We start from the raw sequence: 16,567 nt of genomic DNA, 5'->3' as shown, positions 1-16,567 counted from the left end.
GCAAGATATTGCTTAGCAACATATTATTTTTAATCTACAGTTTATTTAATGCCATCTTTATCTTGAAATGTGGCTGATATTCTCTGTACTCAAATGCTTCTTTTCAACCTTTGACCTTGCTTGGTAGCTTTCCTGCTTACTTTGGCTTCCTGCAAGCCTATCACCAGAGCAAAAGTTAGGACTTCGATAAAATCCTGTGAACAAAGTACATACACACTTGAAGCACGAGCAGCCTCTCAGTTGCAGCCAAGCCAGCTGTGGAGTGAGAGAACAGTGTGTGTGCAGCTGGGAGCAGGCGTCAGCAGAATGGATCCAAACAGCGAAATTGACATGCATCAAAGTGGACATTTGGATGAGGTGATTTTACAACCAATGGATTATGTGAAGAAAAAAACACTCCAGAAATACAAGATCATCTGTGGTGTAAGTAGGCACTGCTCTTCAGGGCGGCGACTCCTTTTTTTCCTTTCAGAACTGTAAGAATTGCTTTAGCAATTTTCAAATTCACAGCAGTTTTACTGGTTTCCTTATATTAATTTAATAATTCAGGGCAGCGTGATAAGTGGTGAAGTTTTGCAGCATGAAGGCATGAACTTCTCTGGCAGATTTCTGAAGTTCTTGTGGTACTTATCAAGAGGCTTCAGCTCTGTCAAAACTTTTTTTCCTGGCAACAAAGTACACTTTTTGCTTTACTATGACAAACTGACAATTTGCACAGCAGGTGGTGTTTCAATCATTATTTTATATGTTTGTTTAAAATGGGTGCGTCTGTGGGCAAAGCAGCCCCAGTTACTTTTTGCTTCATTTGTTGTGTGTTCAGACTCGTCATCTATAAAAAAGTATGTAGGAAAGGCAGTGATGAAAAACTCTTCTGAAGCATAGGAAAAGATGAATGAACTGTTTCATCTGGTGTTGTCAACCTCACATCTTAAGTATTGTGCCAGTTCTTTTCCTCTTCCCCAAGGCATTGAGAGTCACACAGCTGCTTTATAAAAAATACTGTGTAGGGCTTTTTATACATTTTTGAGACCTTTTGTTGGAGCTGATACACATTTTTGGCTTCTGTTTTTGACCACAAGTGAAACAAATCTTGAATGTATATACATATGAAAAAGAGAGACAAGTTGTGATACTTTTCATCATCAGATCATCAGAACAGATTCACATAATAAGACTTCCTATCTAATGCTTCATTGTTCAAGTATTGCACAGCATATGAGAGAAATATAGGGAGCTGAGGAAAAGAAGTGAAAACAGACTTTTTCTGTTTTCTCTTTAATTTAATTTTTCTGTTTAAATCTTCAATAAAAATAATTTAACCAGGAGAGAATGTCAGAAGTTTGCCTAAATAAGGTGCAAAATAAATGGTGCTTTCAAGAGTTACTTGGAAGGATAAACTGAGAAGCATCCTTAAACACAGGGGCTGTTCCGCATTCAGACAACAAAACCCAGGACAGTCCCCTGAGGGCAATGTGCTCTCTTTCCAGAAGTAGCAAGTGTTCTGGCCCAGGTGTGGTTCTCAATCCCGCCTAGCTGGATGTGGCACATAACTGTGGCCTTCACACCTAGGTCCAGGTAAGAGTCTCTTCAAGAGTTTTCACCCTGCCTTTTCTGATGCTTTGAGCAACACCACTTTTCCCACCTGTCTCTTTTATCCAGTTCTCTCACCAATTCCATTTCCATTCCTACTGTTGGGATATTCGTCCTCTCCAAAGACCAGGGAGTGAGCAATAGGGAGCAAGTAAGGGTGATCTCCCCGGTTCATGGGAAGGAATAGTGTGTACTTAGCATGTGTTCCACTGGACCTGCTTTATGCCCAAAATGTATACCCACCCCTCAGCAGAGGCCTGGGCATCGCTCCCCACCACTGCCACTTGGTGAGATGTTGGGACAGAATGAGCAGTAACATAGAGCCCAGGGTTCTTCTGTGAGCAGAGATGGGTAAACAGTAACAACATGGCATATCTATGCTTGCTTATATCCTGCTCACTCATGCAGTTTTTATCAGCTCTTTGTAATTTCCATAGTCTCAGTTCAACCATTTGCTAATGCCTGGTGGATGCTGGAAGAGGCAGGAAACAGAAGTAAACTGAGACAAAAGCCGGAAACAGAGTGGATTGCTTGATGGTGCTTTTCTCTGACAAGCATTTTCTTTCCCATCATTACCTTACTGAAAAGTGGATGCACTGTGATACAGTCTGAGAGGGTTGTCCTTTTTTGCTGTCCCAGCCAGTGTATCTGGAGCATCTGTTAAGCTGCTACAGGCTTCCACAGTGCTTTCCCAGTCTCCCAAATGTTATATGACTTTCTTTTAGGGAGTTTTCTCGGACTACTTGTATATTTCTTGTTTCCTCTCACATCACTGTTACAGTGTCTTATCCATTAAGAGAAAATGTCTTGTGGTGAGAATTTGGCATTTACATCTTCAGAATAGCTGAGCCTTATAAGAAATCCTTGTAAGCATTTCAGGGAAATACAGAAGGAATAAAAAAGGAATATTGGTTTGTGAAAGATAGGGACTTCTTTCTCTTTGCATAGATCAAGAATTTGAAAAATATATAAATGTATTTGCTACTTCCTGCTATTTTTTCCCCTGCAAAGACTTTCCCAGTCACAAGATGGGACCAACCATAGGTTAGAGGTACAGTATTTAGGCGTTGCCTTGCAAGCAGTTCACAAGATTATTGTTTCTGCACCTCTCCTATTATAATTGCTAGTAAACATAAAAGCTTATTATGAACTATGAATTTTTGTGTGTCTGTGTGGCAGGTTCTGCTAAGTGCTTTGGTGGTTGTATCTCTGGGACTAGGTCTGGGACTGGGATTAAACCGTGGAGCCCAGGAGCAAGGTATGTTTATGATACTTTTAGTGTAATTACCACTGAAGCTAGATCTGGTAAAGGCTTTCAGTGAAGGCTCTTTTGTAATGTAATATAAATATTCAGTGAAAAGTTGCCACCTAAAGTTCTTGTATTTTTTGAGTTGGATTGTATAAATCCTGTACACATAATCTATGCTTGAAAAAACCTATCCTAAACCACTGCATGTCTCACTTCTCACTCTACAAGTGTTAAACTTGCTTCACAACAACTTTGGAAATTTTATCTTAATAAAGTTTCTATGAAAATTGAAATAGGATGTATCTTGTCATGTGTAACACTTTACAGTTATTTAAGCGATGTGTTTTGTAGAAGAGATGGTGGAACCACTGTCAACATACTTAGAGTGCATTTGGCATAGTTGAGGTGGCTAAAATTTGTCATGAATTTTCTTTGAACACTTATATTTATGGAAAGCTATGGTAAAAAGGGATGTTTTGATTTGATGAAATGATATTACTTAATTAAAAAAAAATGCAGAATAGTATATTAAGGAGTCAAGCAACATTAGGACAAACAAACATCACCTAGTGAATTGAAACACTTCCTTCAGAGTCAAGACAATACCAGTCTCATACTGGAGGAGTTCAAGGATGCACAGTGTCTTTTTCATTTCTAATCAACGTGTATCAAACTTTTATATCTACTTACTCATCAGCTTCTAACTCTTTTGAAGATCTTTCAATCTCTAGCTGAACAAGATGGAACTGTAATTATTTTTTACATAGATACCTCCATGTGAATCTTCACTGACATTTACCTAAGGAACTTGGTCACAGTCGTAGTAAGTGAATGGAAAGGGGAAGATGGTGCAAAATGAAAACTTTGATATCTCTGCAGACATTACAGAGCAATTCTAAATAGGGCCTGCCTAACTTTATTTTCTACTTTTATAACCAGATCTACTTAAGAAATATCTTGAAATATCCATTTATGATCATTACATGTGTTCGTTCATTATTTTAATTACTTGCACAGCTTGGTTGCATGGACAGTTTTTGTTGATGTATGAACGTAAAGAGCAAAGTGCGACTTCAGAGCTTTCTACATGTGAAAAAAGCTGACTAGCTTGAAAAAAGAAAATTCTTAGTTCCACATGATTCATACACAGTGGATATTAAAGCCTTATTTTTTATAGGCAGCACACCTTGCACAAGCACAAACCTTTTGGCAACTATTACAGAATTCTACTAGCAGGTCTAAGCACTTATATGTATTTCTATGTAATTCTATGGATGGATGACAAAACTGGAAATGTAGATGCTTAGATTGTTTCAGGCATTATTCTCCAGTACAGAGATCACAGATGCAAGGCTCTTAATGACTCAAGAGGAGCTTCAGGTGATATTTTGAGATTCGAAGTTGTCCTTGGAAGTGTCAGAGCTCTTGCTCCCTGCGTGGAGGTGTCAGAGCTGTGGTGAGGAACTAATTGCACATTTCAGTTTCCTGTGTGAGGCCCTTCCTTTGGACCTTTTTCTTTCTTTCAGTCAAAACAATCAAGCCTGCAGGATTTTTAGGCACTTTGTCCCAGTTAAGTGGAAGGGAGATGGTCAGGCTCCTGAGTGTACTAAAACTTATAGCCTTGCCCAGCCCTCTGGGTTTCTCTGTGTCCTGGACTCAGCAACAAGCTGGGGAGATACATGTGGCCGAGTAGGATGCAGAAACAGCTGTGCCAGAAACCCTAGGTGAGCACACTTGAAACAAAAACCAGGACCTTTTGCATCTCAAAGACCTTCTGCAGCTCTCACGTTGCTTGGTCCAATCTGTGCACCAGCGACTGCAGTGGAAACTGACTCAGGACATTGTTTTGGGAAATCATTCAGCACCTTTTCAGTTTGCATCTACGATCTCTTTAGCTGATCCAACTGGGACAGGGCTGTCTTGCAGCCTGGGCACTAAGAGTCCCTGTCTTCTTGTTGCAGTCAGCTGCAGGCACAAATGCAACGAGCCCTATCGGAAAGAGGTGGCAGGCTGCCAGTGTGATAGCGGCTGCAAGGAGCGTCAGGACTGCTGCTGGGACTATGAAGATGCCTGCGTGGAGCCAAGTATGTTCACTTAGAGGCAATGCTCATTGGTTTCTATACTGTTTTCTTTTGTTGTATAGTACTAACTGAAGAAAGACCAATTCTCTTATTTGCACAGGAATATGGGAAGCCATCTGATAAAAAGCTTTGAGGCTTGCTTGCCACATGATGATCGGGGGAGGGAGGAAGTTAGTGGTGTTCAGAGAATGCTGCATTCTCTGATTGTTAGATTGTTAGAGGTCCTTAGCCTACGTGACAAGAAATCTTTCTGGATCTTTTTCAAATTATCTCATTTCTTTGCTATGAAGATGCATGCCTTATAGGCAAAAATATTTGTTCAAGTAATTTTGTATGGGTTTCACATATCACATTAGAGCATAAAGCAGTGTAGCAGAGAGCAAGGCAGTACAGCACAGCCAGCTCCCTTGGATAACCAGAGTATTTGCAGTGAATGTTTCCTGGTCCAGATTAAGCCATGGATGAGTGGAAACACAGGTTTTCTTTGACTAGTCGACTGAAATGATGCTTTTGTGCCACCTCTTGTCCTTTTGAAAATTAATGCGTGTTCCCCATGAAATGTATTCTCATAAGGCCAGAGGATCACTCAGGAGTAATTAGCAGAATCAGGATTACAGTATTCCTCTGGGAAATTTATCTGTTTCTGCATTAAATCCAGATTCTTTTCCAGTTACTCTGTATACTCTCTTGGCAGCATCTTGGGATTTTCTTCATATTTATCACTTTCTGCCTGTTTCTTCCCTCCTTAGAACTTTTTTGCCCTCTGCTGCAGATTGTGCACAAGAGAAGGGGAAAAAAAGATCTACTGCCTTCTTTTTCTCTTCCATGGGTTTATTTATTTATTTATTTTGAGATCTTCCAGGAAAAGCGTGGAAGGCATTGAACAAGATGGCTTTGAGAACGCATTTCTAAAATGGTTTATTCTATGATTTGCTATTACCATTCAGTGACAACAAAAATGGTATTAATGTGTTAAAAGAAGTGTTGTGTTTTCATCTCAGATAAAGCTTTCAAGTTACTCAGGTAGGAGATGTTAATATGAGTTTAACACAAGTTTACATCAACTTGTGATGTAATATCTCTTTTTTCCACTTTTCAGCTCGATCCTGGAGTTGCACTAATTTCCGTTGTGGTGAGACAAGATTACCTGGAAGTTATTGTTCTTGTTCTGATGACTGTCTGCAGGAAAATGACTGCTGTGTAAACTACAATACTGTTTGCAAAGGTAAATCAAAGATCATGTGAAATAAATAGTTGGGCAAACACTGAAAATATAAAGATAGATATATTTGTTTCTCAAGGTTAGAGCCTTATAGTTGCATTTTGGAAAATGAAGATGTTTTGAAATGAAAAAAAAAATGATATATCTGAAGAGGGAGAAGAGGATTTCTGGAGAGAAATGTGAGATGTGTGTCATTCATAAGAATGTTGCAGGAACAAACCAAATTTGGTGGTTGTTGGTTGTTGTGGTTGTTTGGATTTTATTTTCAAAAATAGTTGAATACATGTTTTTTACTTCAAACTCCATGGAATCTGAAGATATTTAATTAAAATTTCCCATTCATTTCATTGAAAATTAATTTTCAGATGGGATTTCTTAACTGAATATCTTTGAACATATGTGGTTGTGTCATACAGACCCTGTCTAAAACATTGGTAAATTTGGATTATAGGAATGATATCTGCAGAGTATACTGCTGACTTAAAACACATACCTGTTGTCAGAATTCCTGCATATGTTTAGATGGCAGAGACTGCAGGCAGCTTCTGCAATATTGTGAGAGCTTCTATGACATCCTATTTTAGTATGTTGGCCTATGACATCAGAGGTGGATGTTGGTGGTATGGCAGTAGAGGTTGAACCTTCCCACCAGTGTTCCATTACATTTTGTTGCCGTGACAGATGGCAGCAGAGGGGCAGTCTGACATGGAAGTGAGTATGAAACAAAGATGTGTTACTGAATTCCTCCATGTGGAAAAAATGGCACCCATTGGCATTCATCGATACTTCACAGAATCACAGAATATCAGGGATTGGAAAGGACCTTGAAAGGTCATCTCGTCCAATCCCTTTGCCAGAGCAGGAACACCTAGATCAGTTACCCTTTTGTGCAAGCTCTAACACTTCTCTCCCCATCCTGTTCAGCTGCTTATTAATTTCTGAATGTTTGCAGAGACCAAGCAGTAATTTGAGTACAGTGAAGTTGTGAGTGGCACGTTTCTGCAGTGGCAACAGTGATGTGAAAAACAAGCCACAATCCAAATGGCCATGCACGGCTGTCACATCATGAAATGAAGAATGTCTCAATTAGCTCATCTGTGTGAATTGGTGAATTACCAGGGAACTGTGTACATAGCTGAATATCAGCTTCAGTGCATTGGAAATGATGGTGGCAACATTAGAGTATCACAGAGTTTGTGCCAGACTCACACAAATGCTTGCACAGGAGCTGAAAGAATACCATATGCAAGTTTGTCAGGACCAATTGAACCAATATGAGGCAGTTGGTAACAGTTTCTTGAGTTGCATCATTACCAAGTGTTGAGACATAGTGTCACCACTACACGACAGAGTCAGAACGGTGGTCCATGGAGTGGTGACATGAATTCCTCATCAAAGAAAAGATACAAGATGCAGTTCTCTCTGAGTATAGTGATGTCTTTTGGGATAGGAAAGAGCTTAATCCTTCTGGATCTCCTGGAACCCAGACAAACCTTCAGTTCTTACCATTACACCATAATGCTGACTAAGCTGAAGGCTCAAACTTCCAGAGTCAGGCCAGAGAAGAAGACCACCTTTCTCTTTTAACATGGCAATGTCATTTTGGAGACGATGGAGCACATTGGCAGTCGTAGATGGACTGTCCTACTACACCCACTGTATTGTCTGGATTTGGTGCACTCTGATTTCATTTGTTTGGGTTGCTGAAAGATGGATTGAGTAGGCAACATTTTCCTGGCAATGACACTGTCGTAGTGGTTGTGAAACAGTGGGTCACTTCTGCTTCTGTAGATCTTTATGAACCCGGCATGCAGGGTCTTGTTTATCACCGGCAAAAATGCATAGATAATGGTGGTGACTGCTGAAAAATAGTTTTTTGAAGCTGAGTGACCTATGTATATCTGTCACCTAAATGCAGAGAGAAACTAAAAATAGTCAAGAGTTCAAATAAATGCTAATTTGTTTGAGTGGCAAGTGCTGACCTGATTAAAATCACTGTACATTCCCTCCTTTGGCTGCTTACTGGGAGAGAAACTCTCTGTGTTAAGCTAAAAACTTTAACAGCCACTGCTTCTTTTATATACGTATATATATTTTTCTTTTTTTTCCCCATATGTTTCTTGTTTCTGCTCTTATGAACATTTCTTATTTCTTCCAAAGAGGTGGGCAGATTGTTATTATGAATGAGTGTAAATGTGAAGCAGTGGAGAATATTCAAGGGAAAACAGAACAATGACTTGAAAGGCAGAAGCCAGTGTCCTTGTGGGAAGACTGAAGAACTTGTGTTCTTTAAACAAAAGTGGGGGGAAAAAGCTAATGAAAGCCCCGGTAGTCAATCACTAAATGTGTAAGTGGAATCTGCAAAAAAAGAAAGCAATATTCCCGTGTGTATCCTGAATGCAAGTTAAGTATTCTCCATTTTAAGATAGGTAAAACTTAGAGGTTAAGTTTTCATAGTCATTTCTCCTCCATCTTGTTTGTGTACTCAGTGTTTCAAGGCCTAATATGTTGCATTAAATGATTTCTAAAGGTATTTTAGCCCTAGTTTACATTAATTCTGTATTGAAACAGAAGAAGTTCCAGGAAGTTCTCTAAAAGGATCATCCAGGAAACTTTTTGTTCTATTTGTTTGTATTATTATTATTTTTAATGCTAACTCAATACTTTCTTTTGTCCTCTTAGGTGAAATACCTTGGGTAGAAGAACCATGTATTTCACTTGAAACTCCTCAGTGTCCAGCTGGGTAGGATTATTTTTTTTAATCTTTTTAACAAATAAAAACACAATGCTCAGAAATACTCCAGTCAGCTGAAGGAGGTTTTTAAGAGGTTAGAAAAACAGAAAGTTTACTGAGAATAAGATCCTTCCTATAGGGATGTTCTGTAGAAGTGGACTGTGACTAGCAATGTTCTTTCTAAAACCTTTGTCATTTTGTTGCAGATTCATTTATCATTTACAAGTTAGAGCAGAGTACAGAGTTTGAATCCAGATTATAATAGGAAAACCTATTAGAGTTAATTCAGGATTCATGTAGCACAAATTGTTCATGGTCCATTTAAGGTTGCTGACATAGTATCTCTGATAGTGTAGATAAAAAGGAAGCAATGAATGTAGCATTATGTCTGCAAAATCTGGAACACAGAAAATTTGATGCCCACCTGTAGTTATTTTATATAGATATTTATTACAGATGGACATCTTAGGTATAGACTAGCCAGAAACATAGTTTAAAAGTTGTTCTTAAAATGAAACGAATTATTTTCTGGTTCAGTTACAGTATCTTTGATGTTATCATTGTTATCTATTTTACTGGCACACTATATTACAGCAATAATACCTTTAGAAGTGTATCTTCTTTCTAAAGTTCAAGTGTTCTTGCATGCGCCTCCCAGAGCAGTACAAAAATGCACTTCTTAGGTTAACAGATAACTTCTCGAGTTCACAGAGTTTCATAGGCAAGAGCTTGGAAACTTTATGTGGAGGAAGACTTACGTGCTGTAAACAACACTGCTGTATGGAGCTCCATTTTGGTTCGGGCTCCACTCAAGAAGCTGCTTTATACAAAGTGTTTTTTATACAAACTGTTGATGCCAATATGCTTTACTGTTTTGAAAAGAGCACTGTGAATGAGAAAATAAGTGGGACAGTTTGTTTCTTGTGATATTGTGAAAATACAACCTTTTTTGGTTTTTTTGTTATAACTTAAGGTATTACTCAAAAAAATTCATGCAGAGTCACTGCACTTAATTAATAGATATTGTCTCTCAGTGTTTTCCAGGTTTATACAGCAAACCTTTCCTATGAATTACAATTAGTTGGGCTTTTTTGAGATATTTTGTATAGTGAAATCTATTTCAAACTACATTTCTCATTTAATTGTAGTCTTTATATGTTGCTAATGTGACCTTGCAACATATAATGATGTTTAATAGACTGAATCGCAAAACTAGACTACTTGATCCTACAGAATATTTTCTCTTTGAATTATGAAGAAAAATGCTATAACACTATCATTTTATATCTGCTAATGTATTTTTGAGTCCTTTCAGACTGGTTAGAAGATAGTATTTCTAATAACTTAGGTTTTTTCACAGGTAGCACTTTCTAATTAGAATTTTTACAGCAAGAATTGAAAGACTGTTTGGGAGATAATTTTCTATTTCTGCATTTTTTATCTACCTGTCATTTGAGCTAAGATCTGAGGCTTTTTAATCCTTATTCTTTACATAATGTCTTAATAAAGTCATGGTAGCTGCATTCTTTTAGCTTAGTACAATTTGTCATTGCACATAGAGTGAGAAAGTGTTCAATGAGAGCTGGGAAGCTTGAAAGATTTAAACCACGAAGAACTTGAACTACTCGATAATGTTTTCACAAAGCAAATGCTGTAAGGCAAGAGATTACCTCAAATCTGGCATCTCAAGGAGATTACGTTCCCCTCAGGCCACCTGAGCCTTGCTGCCTACTGGGTGATTGCTGTGTTTTCACAGTCCTTTGTGCAGCTATCCTGAGATGCATAAAGAGACAAGAGACTGTATCCAACTCATTAGTATGTTCAGAGGTGCTTTGGTTGTTCTATACTCTGGGCTTGAATCTGGATCCTAGTCTGTAGATTTATGTGTGTAATTAAAAGATGAAAAAGAACCAAACAACTTATTTTCTTAGGTTCTATACTTACTGAGTAGCTTGTATTTTATCCCTCTACTGTTTTCTTTTCAGGAGAATTGTGTATTTACACTGTTTGTTTATCTCTCACCGTGATATTAACTCTGGGAAGTACATGGGTGTTCTAGATTCTGCTTATAAAAAACAGAATTTGTTAATGACTTTAACAAGTCATCAATTCTCCAAACTTCTTACTGATCAAAAAGTGATATTTTCTTGTAGATTTGATCTGCCACCACTTATCCTTTTCTCAATGGATGGTTTTAGAGCAGAATATCTGCAAACTTGGAGTTCTTTGCTGCCAAATATTGAAAAACTCAGTAAGTTACCTGGAGTGCTTTGTATCTTTTCTTTAGAAGTCTGCACATAGCCTTTCTAGTTCCTTTTGCTGCTATGTTGTTCACAACTGTTTCTCAACAATAAGATCCCAATCAGGTCTCTATCATCAGTTGTATACTTACAGTATTTCATATTCTACACTAATTCTTGTATCTGAGTGCACAGAAAACATGACTTTTTTTTTTTTTTAACAAGGCAATTAATATTGGCCTACAGCTTTTTATTAAACAAGTAGTTTGAAACATATATTCAAATGCACTTTAAAGCTGAAAAATAGTTCCAGAGCTGGATTTCATTCATTCTCTGTACTCTATTAAAACTTCCTACTGATAAGGAACTGCATTGGGTTTTTGGGAAGTGTCCCTCAAAGATGCTCTTTTTAAGGTTACTATCTGGATTGACAGCATTCGTCTCTATTTTGAACATATTCTATTCTTTTTCTACTGTGCTTATTTGAAAAGTTCATGCCGTTGTTACAGTGTATTACATTTTAGCAATTAGTAAACAATCTTGTTTGTAGATAAGGAGAGTTATGCAGAAGCTTGAACTTGAAGCAATCTGCTAATGATTAATTGTGCAAATACTTTATTTTTTGCTGTCATTCTGACAGTGGAAAAAATCCTAATCAGTGAAGAAATTATGCATGGGGAAATCAGTGTTCAACTCCAGTCTTTTGAAACATACTCAAAGGAAATGTCAGTGTGACAAAGGGCATGAAAACCATGTGAGGTATATGTATCCAAGAAATCCTTTCAAACAAGAACAGTTCTAATTCAGGAGTAGTTGTAGTCAGTAGTCGGTATTTACTTATGCCCACTCATGCTTAACATTCTTAGAAATCTACAGGGAGTAGTAAAGAGAAATTCCTTTCTTTGTGAAAGGAAGACTGTAAAACTGATTTTTAACATAAAATATTCCCTCTCTATCAACCTAAGCTTGCATTTTCAGGGGAGCTAATTAAGCAAATTGTTACAGAATATATACACCATGAAAGTGATCACAGTGTAGACCTACCTTACAAGGAAACATGAGAATGTATGTGTCATATTTTGAAATCAAATTTTCCCTCTGATAGCATAGCAACCCAGCAATTAACTATTGTAATTTTTTCCTGTCTTTAAAACTGTTAGTTTTCAATTGGAGAAAAAAAAATATATATATATATAAGGAAATCTATATTAATTGTTATCTGTTGCAGAAACATGTGGCACACATTCAAAATACATGAGAGCTGCTTACCCCACAAAAACATTTCCAAACCACTATACTATTGTCACAGTAAGTGAGAGTTTGTTATTTTTACTTGTTTTTATCTAGACAACACAGAAAGAATCCTGTGGTGCCGGGGAATTAACTCATCTAATGACTAATGGCATGGGAAGTCAAGATATAGAAGTGAGAGACAGATACTGTGTATAGGGAAATAAATATTGGCTATGTGGTTATGTCTGTATGTTACCATATTCTGGTCTGTGAACCAGTTATTCCTGGCCCTTGCCATTCTAAGTGGATACAGATGAGTATGGATGAGGGCACTGACATTTGATGAGTGTCTGTGCTGGGATAGGTTTGGCAGCTGATACGTAGCCATGTGACTTAATCTACAGCAGATCAGCTTTTAACTGGGCTGTGAAGACAACAGGGAAACTAAAAGGGAACTTGAAAGGCACACTGAATTCTCTAGTAGGAATGTGATATTCTATGGGAGTTATAAAGTATGTTCTGTTTCTGTGATAAAACAGCCATAAAGTAATCATCAGACCACACTGCAACGTAATTTAAGTTGTATTTTATTTTCAGGTTCATAGGTTTTTACTTGTTTCTTTTCATTTTGCAGGGATTGTATCCAGAATCTCATGGTATTATTGATAACAACATGTATGATGTAGATTTAAACCAGCATTTCTCACTTTCAAGCACAGAAAAATTTCAGCCTTCATGGTGGAAGGGTCAGCCAGTAAGTTTGCTTCTATTTATGTTATTTCTCTATGTCTAGTGGCTCATATGCCATGTTGTTAAATAAAACAAAAAGAGAACAAAATGCAAAGTTGTGTGATATATTTGCAGTACACAGTAAATGTCATGTAGCCTTCATATTGTAGGCTGACTATGAAACAGTTCACTTTTTGTAAAGATAGAAGAACTCCTAAAATGTTAACACTGAAACTTAAACCACCACTTATCCTTTTCATAATGGATGGTTTTAGAACAGAATATCTGCAGACTTGGACTTCTTTGTTGCCAAATATTGAAAACCTCAGTAAATTTGATAGGGTTTTATTGTGTAGAGTTTGGTTGGTTATTTTTTGACAACTAACTAAAGAATGAAATCTACAAATCGACTTCCAGAATACATCATTTTATAAAACAAGCAATCAGCAACAGCAACAAAAACAACATAACAAAAATGCTTTCAATGTCCAGGCATGTAAAAGAAAGGGATAGAATAACCAAGAACTTCATTTCCATCAAAATGAGTATTTATGTGTAAATTTCAGCCCATTTCATCAAAGAAGCACCTGTGATTATAATGCTATTCATTTACAAGAAATATCAAGCAGCACAAAGATAGAAAAAATATAAACACATGTAGTATCTGTGTAACATATCTGTTTAATATACATACATATATATGTATATATATAGGGACAGAAAAAGAGAGTTAAATATATATATCCACTTGTAGTCTAATATATACTTATATATAGTATCTGTGTAATGATGTTTCTAGTATATTATAGTGGCCAGGTTTTACTGCTACTGTTTCCTGAAGGATTCAGTCAGCCTCCTAACAGAACTGTAGCTGGGCTCTGTGACATGAATAGAAATACACCTTTTTACAATAAAATCACATAACTAGAAATCATATCTTCCATGATCATGATCCATTCCGGTGGATTCACTTGTCCACTCCACTGAATGTGTCATTGGATAGAAGGTCACTGCCTGTTGTCACCTATGAAAATATCTATATGACATCTTTTCTACACTGAGAATTCCCAAGAAATGGCAACATGTTGACTCCTGTGCTACAATTTTTTTTTTTCAGACTATGTACATAAGAAACAAACTTCAAATCAGATGTGTTTGTTGGGCAGTAGCATGATGTATGAAAGGAGAAAGGGAAATGTATGCCTGTAGCCCATATTCCTAAGCCATTTCAGTATTTTGACTCTGGTCATCTGAGGTCCTCCAGTGGTGTAAATGCCATAAAATTGTTTGTTTTTATCTTTATCTGTAGATATGGCTGACAGCAATGTACCAAGGTCTGAAAGCAGGCACCTTCTTCTGGCCAGGCTCTGATGTTCCAATTAATGGAACATACCCCAACTTTTTCTATTTATACAATGGGTAAGTTTTTATAAGGATTATGGTAAATTGCCTTAAATTACTACAAAAATCCATAACAGCTGAAGGAAATAAAGTACAAGATTTTTTAAACATCAGTCTGAGTGACAAGTTCCCTGTTACATACTTATGATTTTACCGTGGAACTACCATTAACAGTTAAATTTTAGGCTATTCACAATAAGAAAGGCAAAGATTATTGTATGTATGTTATCCTCTCACGATATGTTCCAGCCAACTGCAAACCACTAATTTCCCACTAGGAAGCCTCCAATGATGTAGCCACTTCTGTGTTATTATAAAGACTGCCACATTTTAACACAAAAAATTTCCACATAATATCTAACCCTTCACAAGTTCTCCTACTTCAGAATAAGCTTTCCACAAACCTAAACCCTAAGTAACTCAGAAGCAATGGCGTGAGCTTATAGAAGGCAGAAACTTGTTGAAGTAAGACCTCTGTATAGGGAAGCCACTGAAGGAAGATGGGCTGTAGACAAATTCCCTCTGATTTTGCTTGAAAGTGTGATAAGGTGCACACTGCTGCTAATTCTCAGGTTACATGCATGAAAATACAGTAATAACCTTCATAGCAATTTTTTTTCTCATGGAAGACATTGATAGCAGCAAATGATTTCAAAATTTTTATAGTTATTTTAGTAAATGATGATTCTTCACAATTACTATGTAAATTTAAAGTAAGCATGTAATTATAAGTATGAACAGATAACAAATGTTTGGCTGTGATATCTAGGATCAGTACTCAGAAAACAGCTGAGTACTATAGTTTATTAACATGAAGCTTGGCATGACTTTGTGGAAAAGTAGAGATATTAAATGAGTAAACTCCTTCACAGGAGACAGGGCATGACCTCATGAAGATTTTTGTGGGGACATTGCTTGCTTTTAAAATATGAAAGTCCAAGGTCTAGACGTGGTGGAAAGAATGAAAAAATATTCTGACTTGTATTTCAGGTTTTTCTGAACTTGAAAATTCCTTTTTTGCATGTATTTAATTTTAAACATATAAATAATCCCATCCATATTTTTGTTTTCAGTATCAGGGTCTATCTGTTTTATCAGTAAATGCAATACGTCATTCTTGCAATCCAAATCATTGTCTTTACCATACAGGCTGTGTTCTGTATCTGTGTTATTTGGAATTAGAAGGACAAATCAGAAAGGACTTGTTGATATACTATCTTTTTTTTTTTTTCAGTTCAGTTACGTATGAAGAGAGAATTTCAGGAATACTAAAATGGCTTGATAAAACCAAATCTGAGAGGTAACAGCAGTATTCCAATGGTTTGTGAGAATACAGCTTAGAAAGATTTTAATACTTGGCAGCTGAGCTTTCTGTTGGTATTTGTGAAACGTGGAATCTTCCTCATCATCTCAAGTGAGAATTTGCTGAACTTAAGCCTTTTCTATAAGTACAGCCTGTTGCACAAGTTAAATGAAATAACGTCAGATGAAGAATCACTGCTTTTTATATTTGGAGTGATAAATTACCACGTGATAAGTAAACTGAAGTGAAAATCTTTTATATCATCATTTGTTACCAGATTCCTCATATGTATGCAGTTAGGAGGTACACTCTAGAGCCTCATCACTTAAGCAGATTGAGGTAATTTTGGAGGTAGTTCCCATTTATATCTCAAGGAACAGCTTGATTTTTCTATTCTAAGATTTTGAAGTTCTAAGGAGTGTTTTCTGGATACAGTTTCTGAAAATGTAATTTCAAATAATTCATGTTGGTTAACTACAAAACTCACAGTAATGTAGATGACTATTTGCTGTATATTTTTGTTGCTGTTGTCAAGGCTTGAGCAGGAACCTTATAAGTAAATTGTATTTATTTATAATTCTGTACATATTTCCTTTCATTTCTTTTTAAAATGAAAGTATTCTTTTGTAATTATGTCTCCAAGTTTTCATAGTATTCCTTTTTTATTTATTTGTAACTCAAGGCCTGATTTCTACACTTTGTATATCGAAGAACCAGATTCTTCTGGACACTCATTTGGACCAGTTAGTGGTGGTGTAAGTAGCTTTTTTGTTTTTACCAGACTA

At 36.8% G+C, this 16,567-nt stretch overlaps 1 protein-coding gene across 1 annotated transcript in view; it reads left to right on the top strand.

The window, feature by feature from the left end:
• Positions 1–206: 206 nt before the first annotated feature.
• The window catches only part of LOC100544279 (venom phosphodiesterase 1), a 32,137-nt gene continuing 15,776 nt past the window's right edge, over positions 207–16,567 (top strand). Inside the window, exons 1-11 of the mRNA XM_003204213.4 lie at positions 207–423; positions 2,770–2,848; positions 4,801–4,923; positions 6,020–6,145; positions 8,825–8,885; positions 11,030–11,127; positions 12,345–12,424; positions 12,984–13,103; positions 14,388–14,497; positions 15,714–15,779; positions 16,465–16,537. Of these exons, the coding sequence (XP_003204261.1) occupies positions 307–423; positions 2,770–2,848; positions 4,801–4,923; positions 6,020–6,145; positions 8,825–8,885; positions 11,030–11,127; positions 12,345–12,424; positions 12,984–13,103; positions 14,388–14,497; positions 15,714–15,779; positions 16,465–16,537 (1,053 nt within the window). The 5' untranslated portion in view covers positions 207–306. The remainder of the gene's footprint in view (positions 424–2,769; positions 2,849–4,800; positions 4,924–6,019; positions 6,146–8,824; positions 8,886–11,029; positions 11,128–12,344; positions 12,425–12,983; positions 13,104–14,387; positions 14,498–15,713; positions 15,780–16,464; positions 16,538–16,567) is intronic.

Source organism: Meleagris gallopavo, chromosome 2, assembly GCF_000146605.3.
Source record: "Meleagris gallopavo isolate NT-WF06-2002-E0010 breed Aviagen turkey brand Nicholas breeding stock chromosome 2, Turkey_5.1, whole genome shotgun sequence".
Lineage (NCBI taxonomy): Eukaryota > Metazoa > Chordata > Aves > Galliformes > Phasianidae > Meleagris > Meleagris gallopavo.
This window is presented reverse-complemented; position numbering and strand designations above follow the sequence as displayed.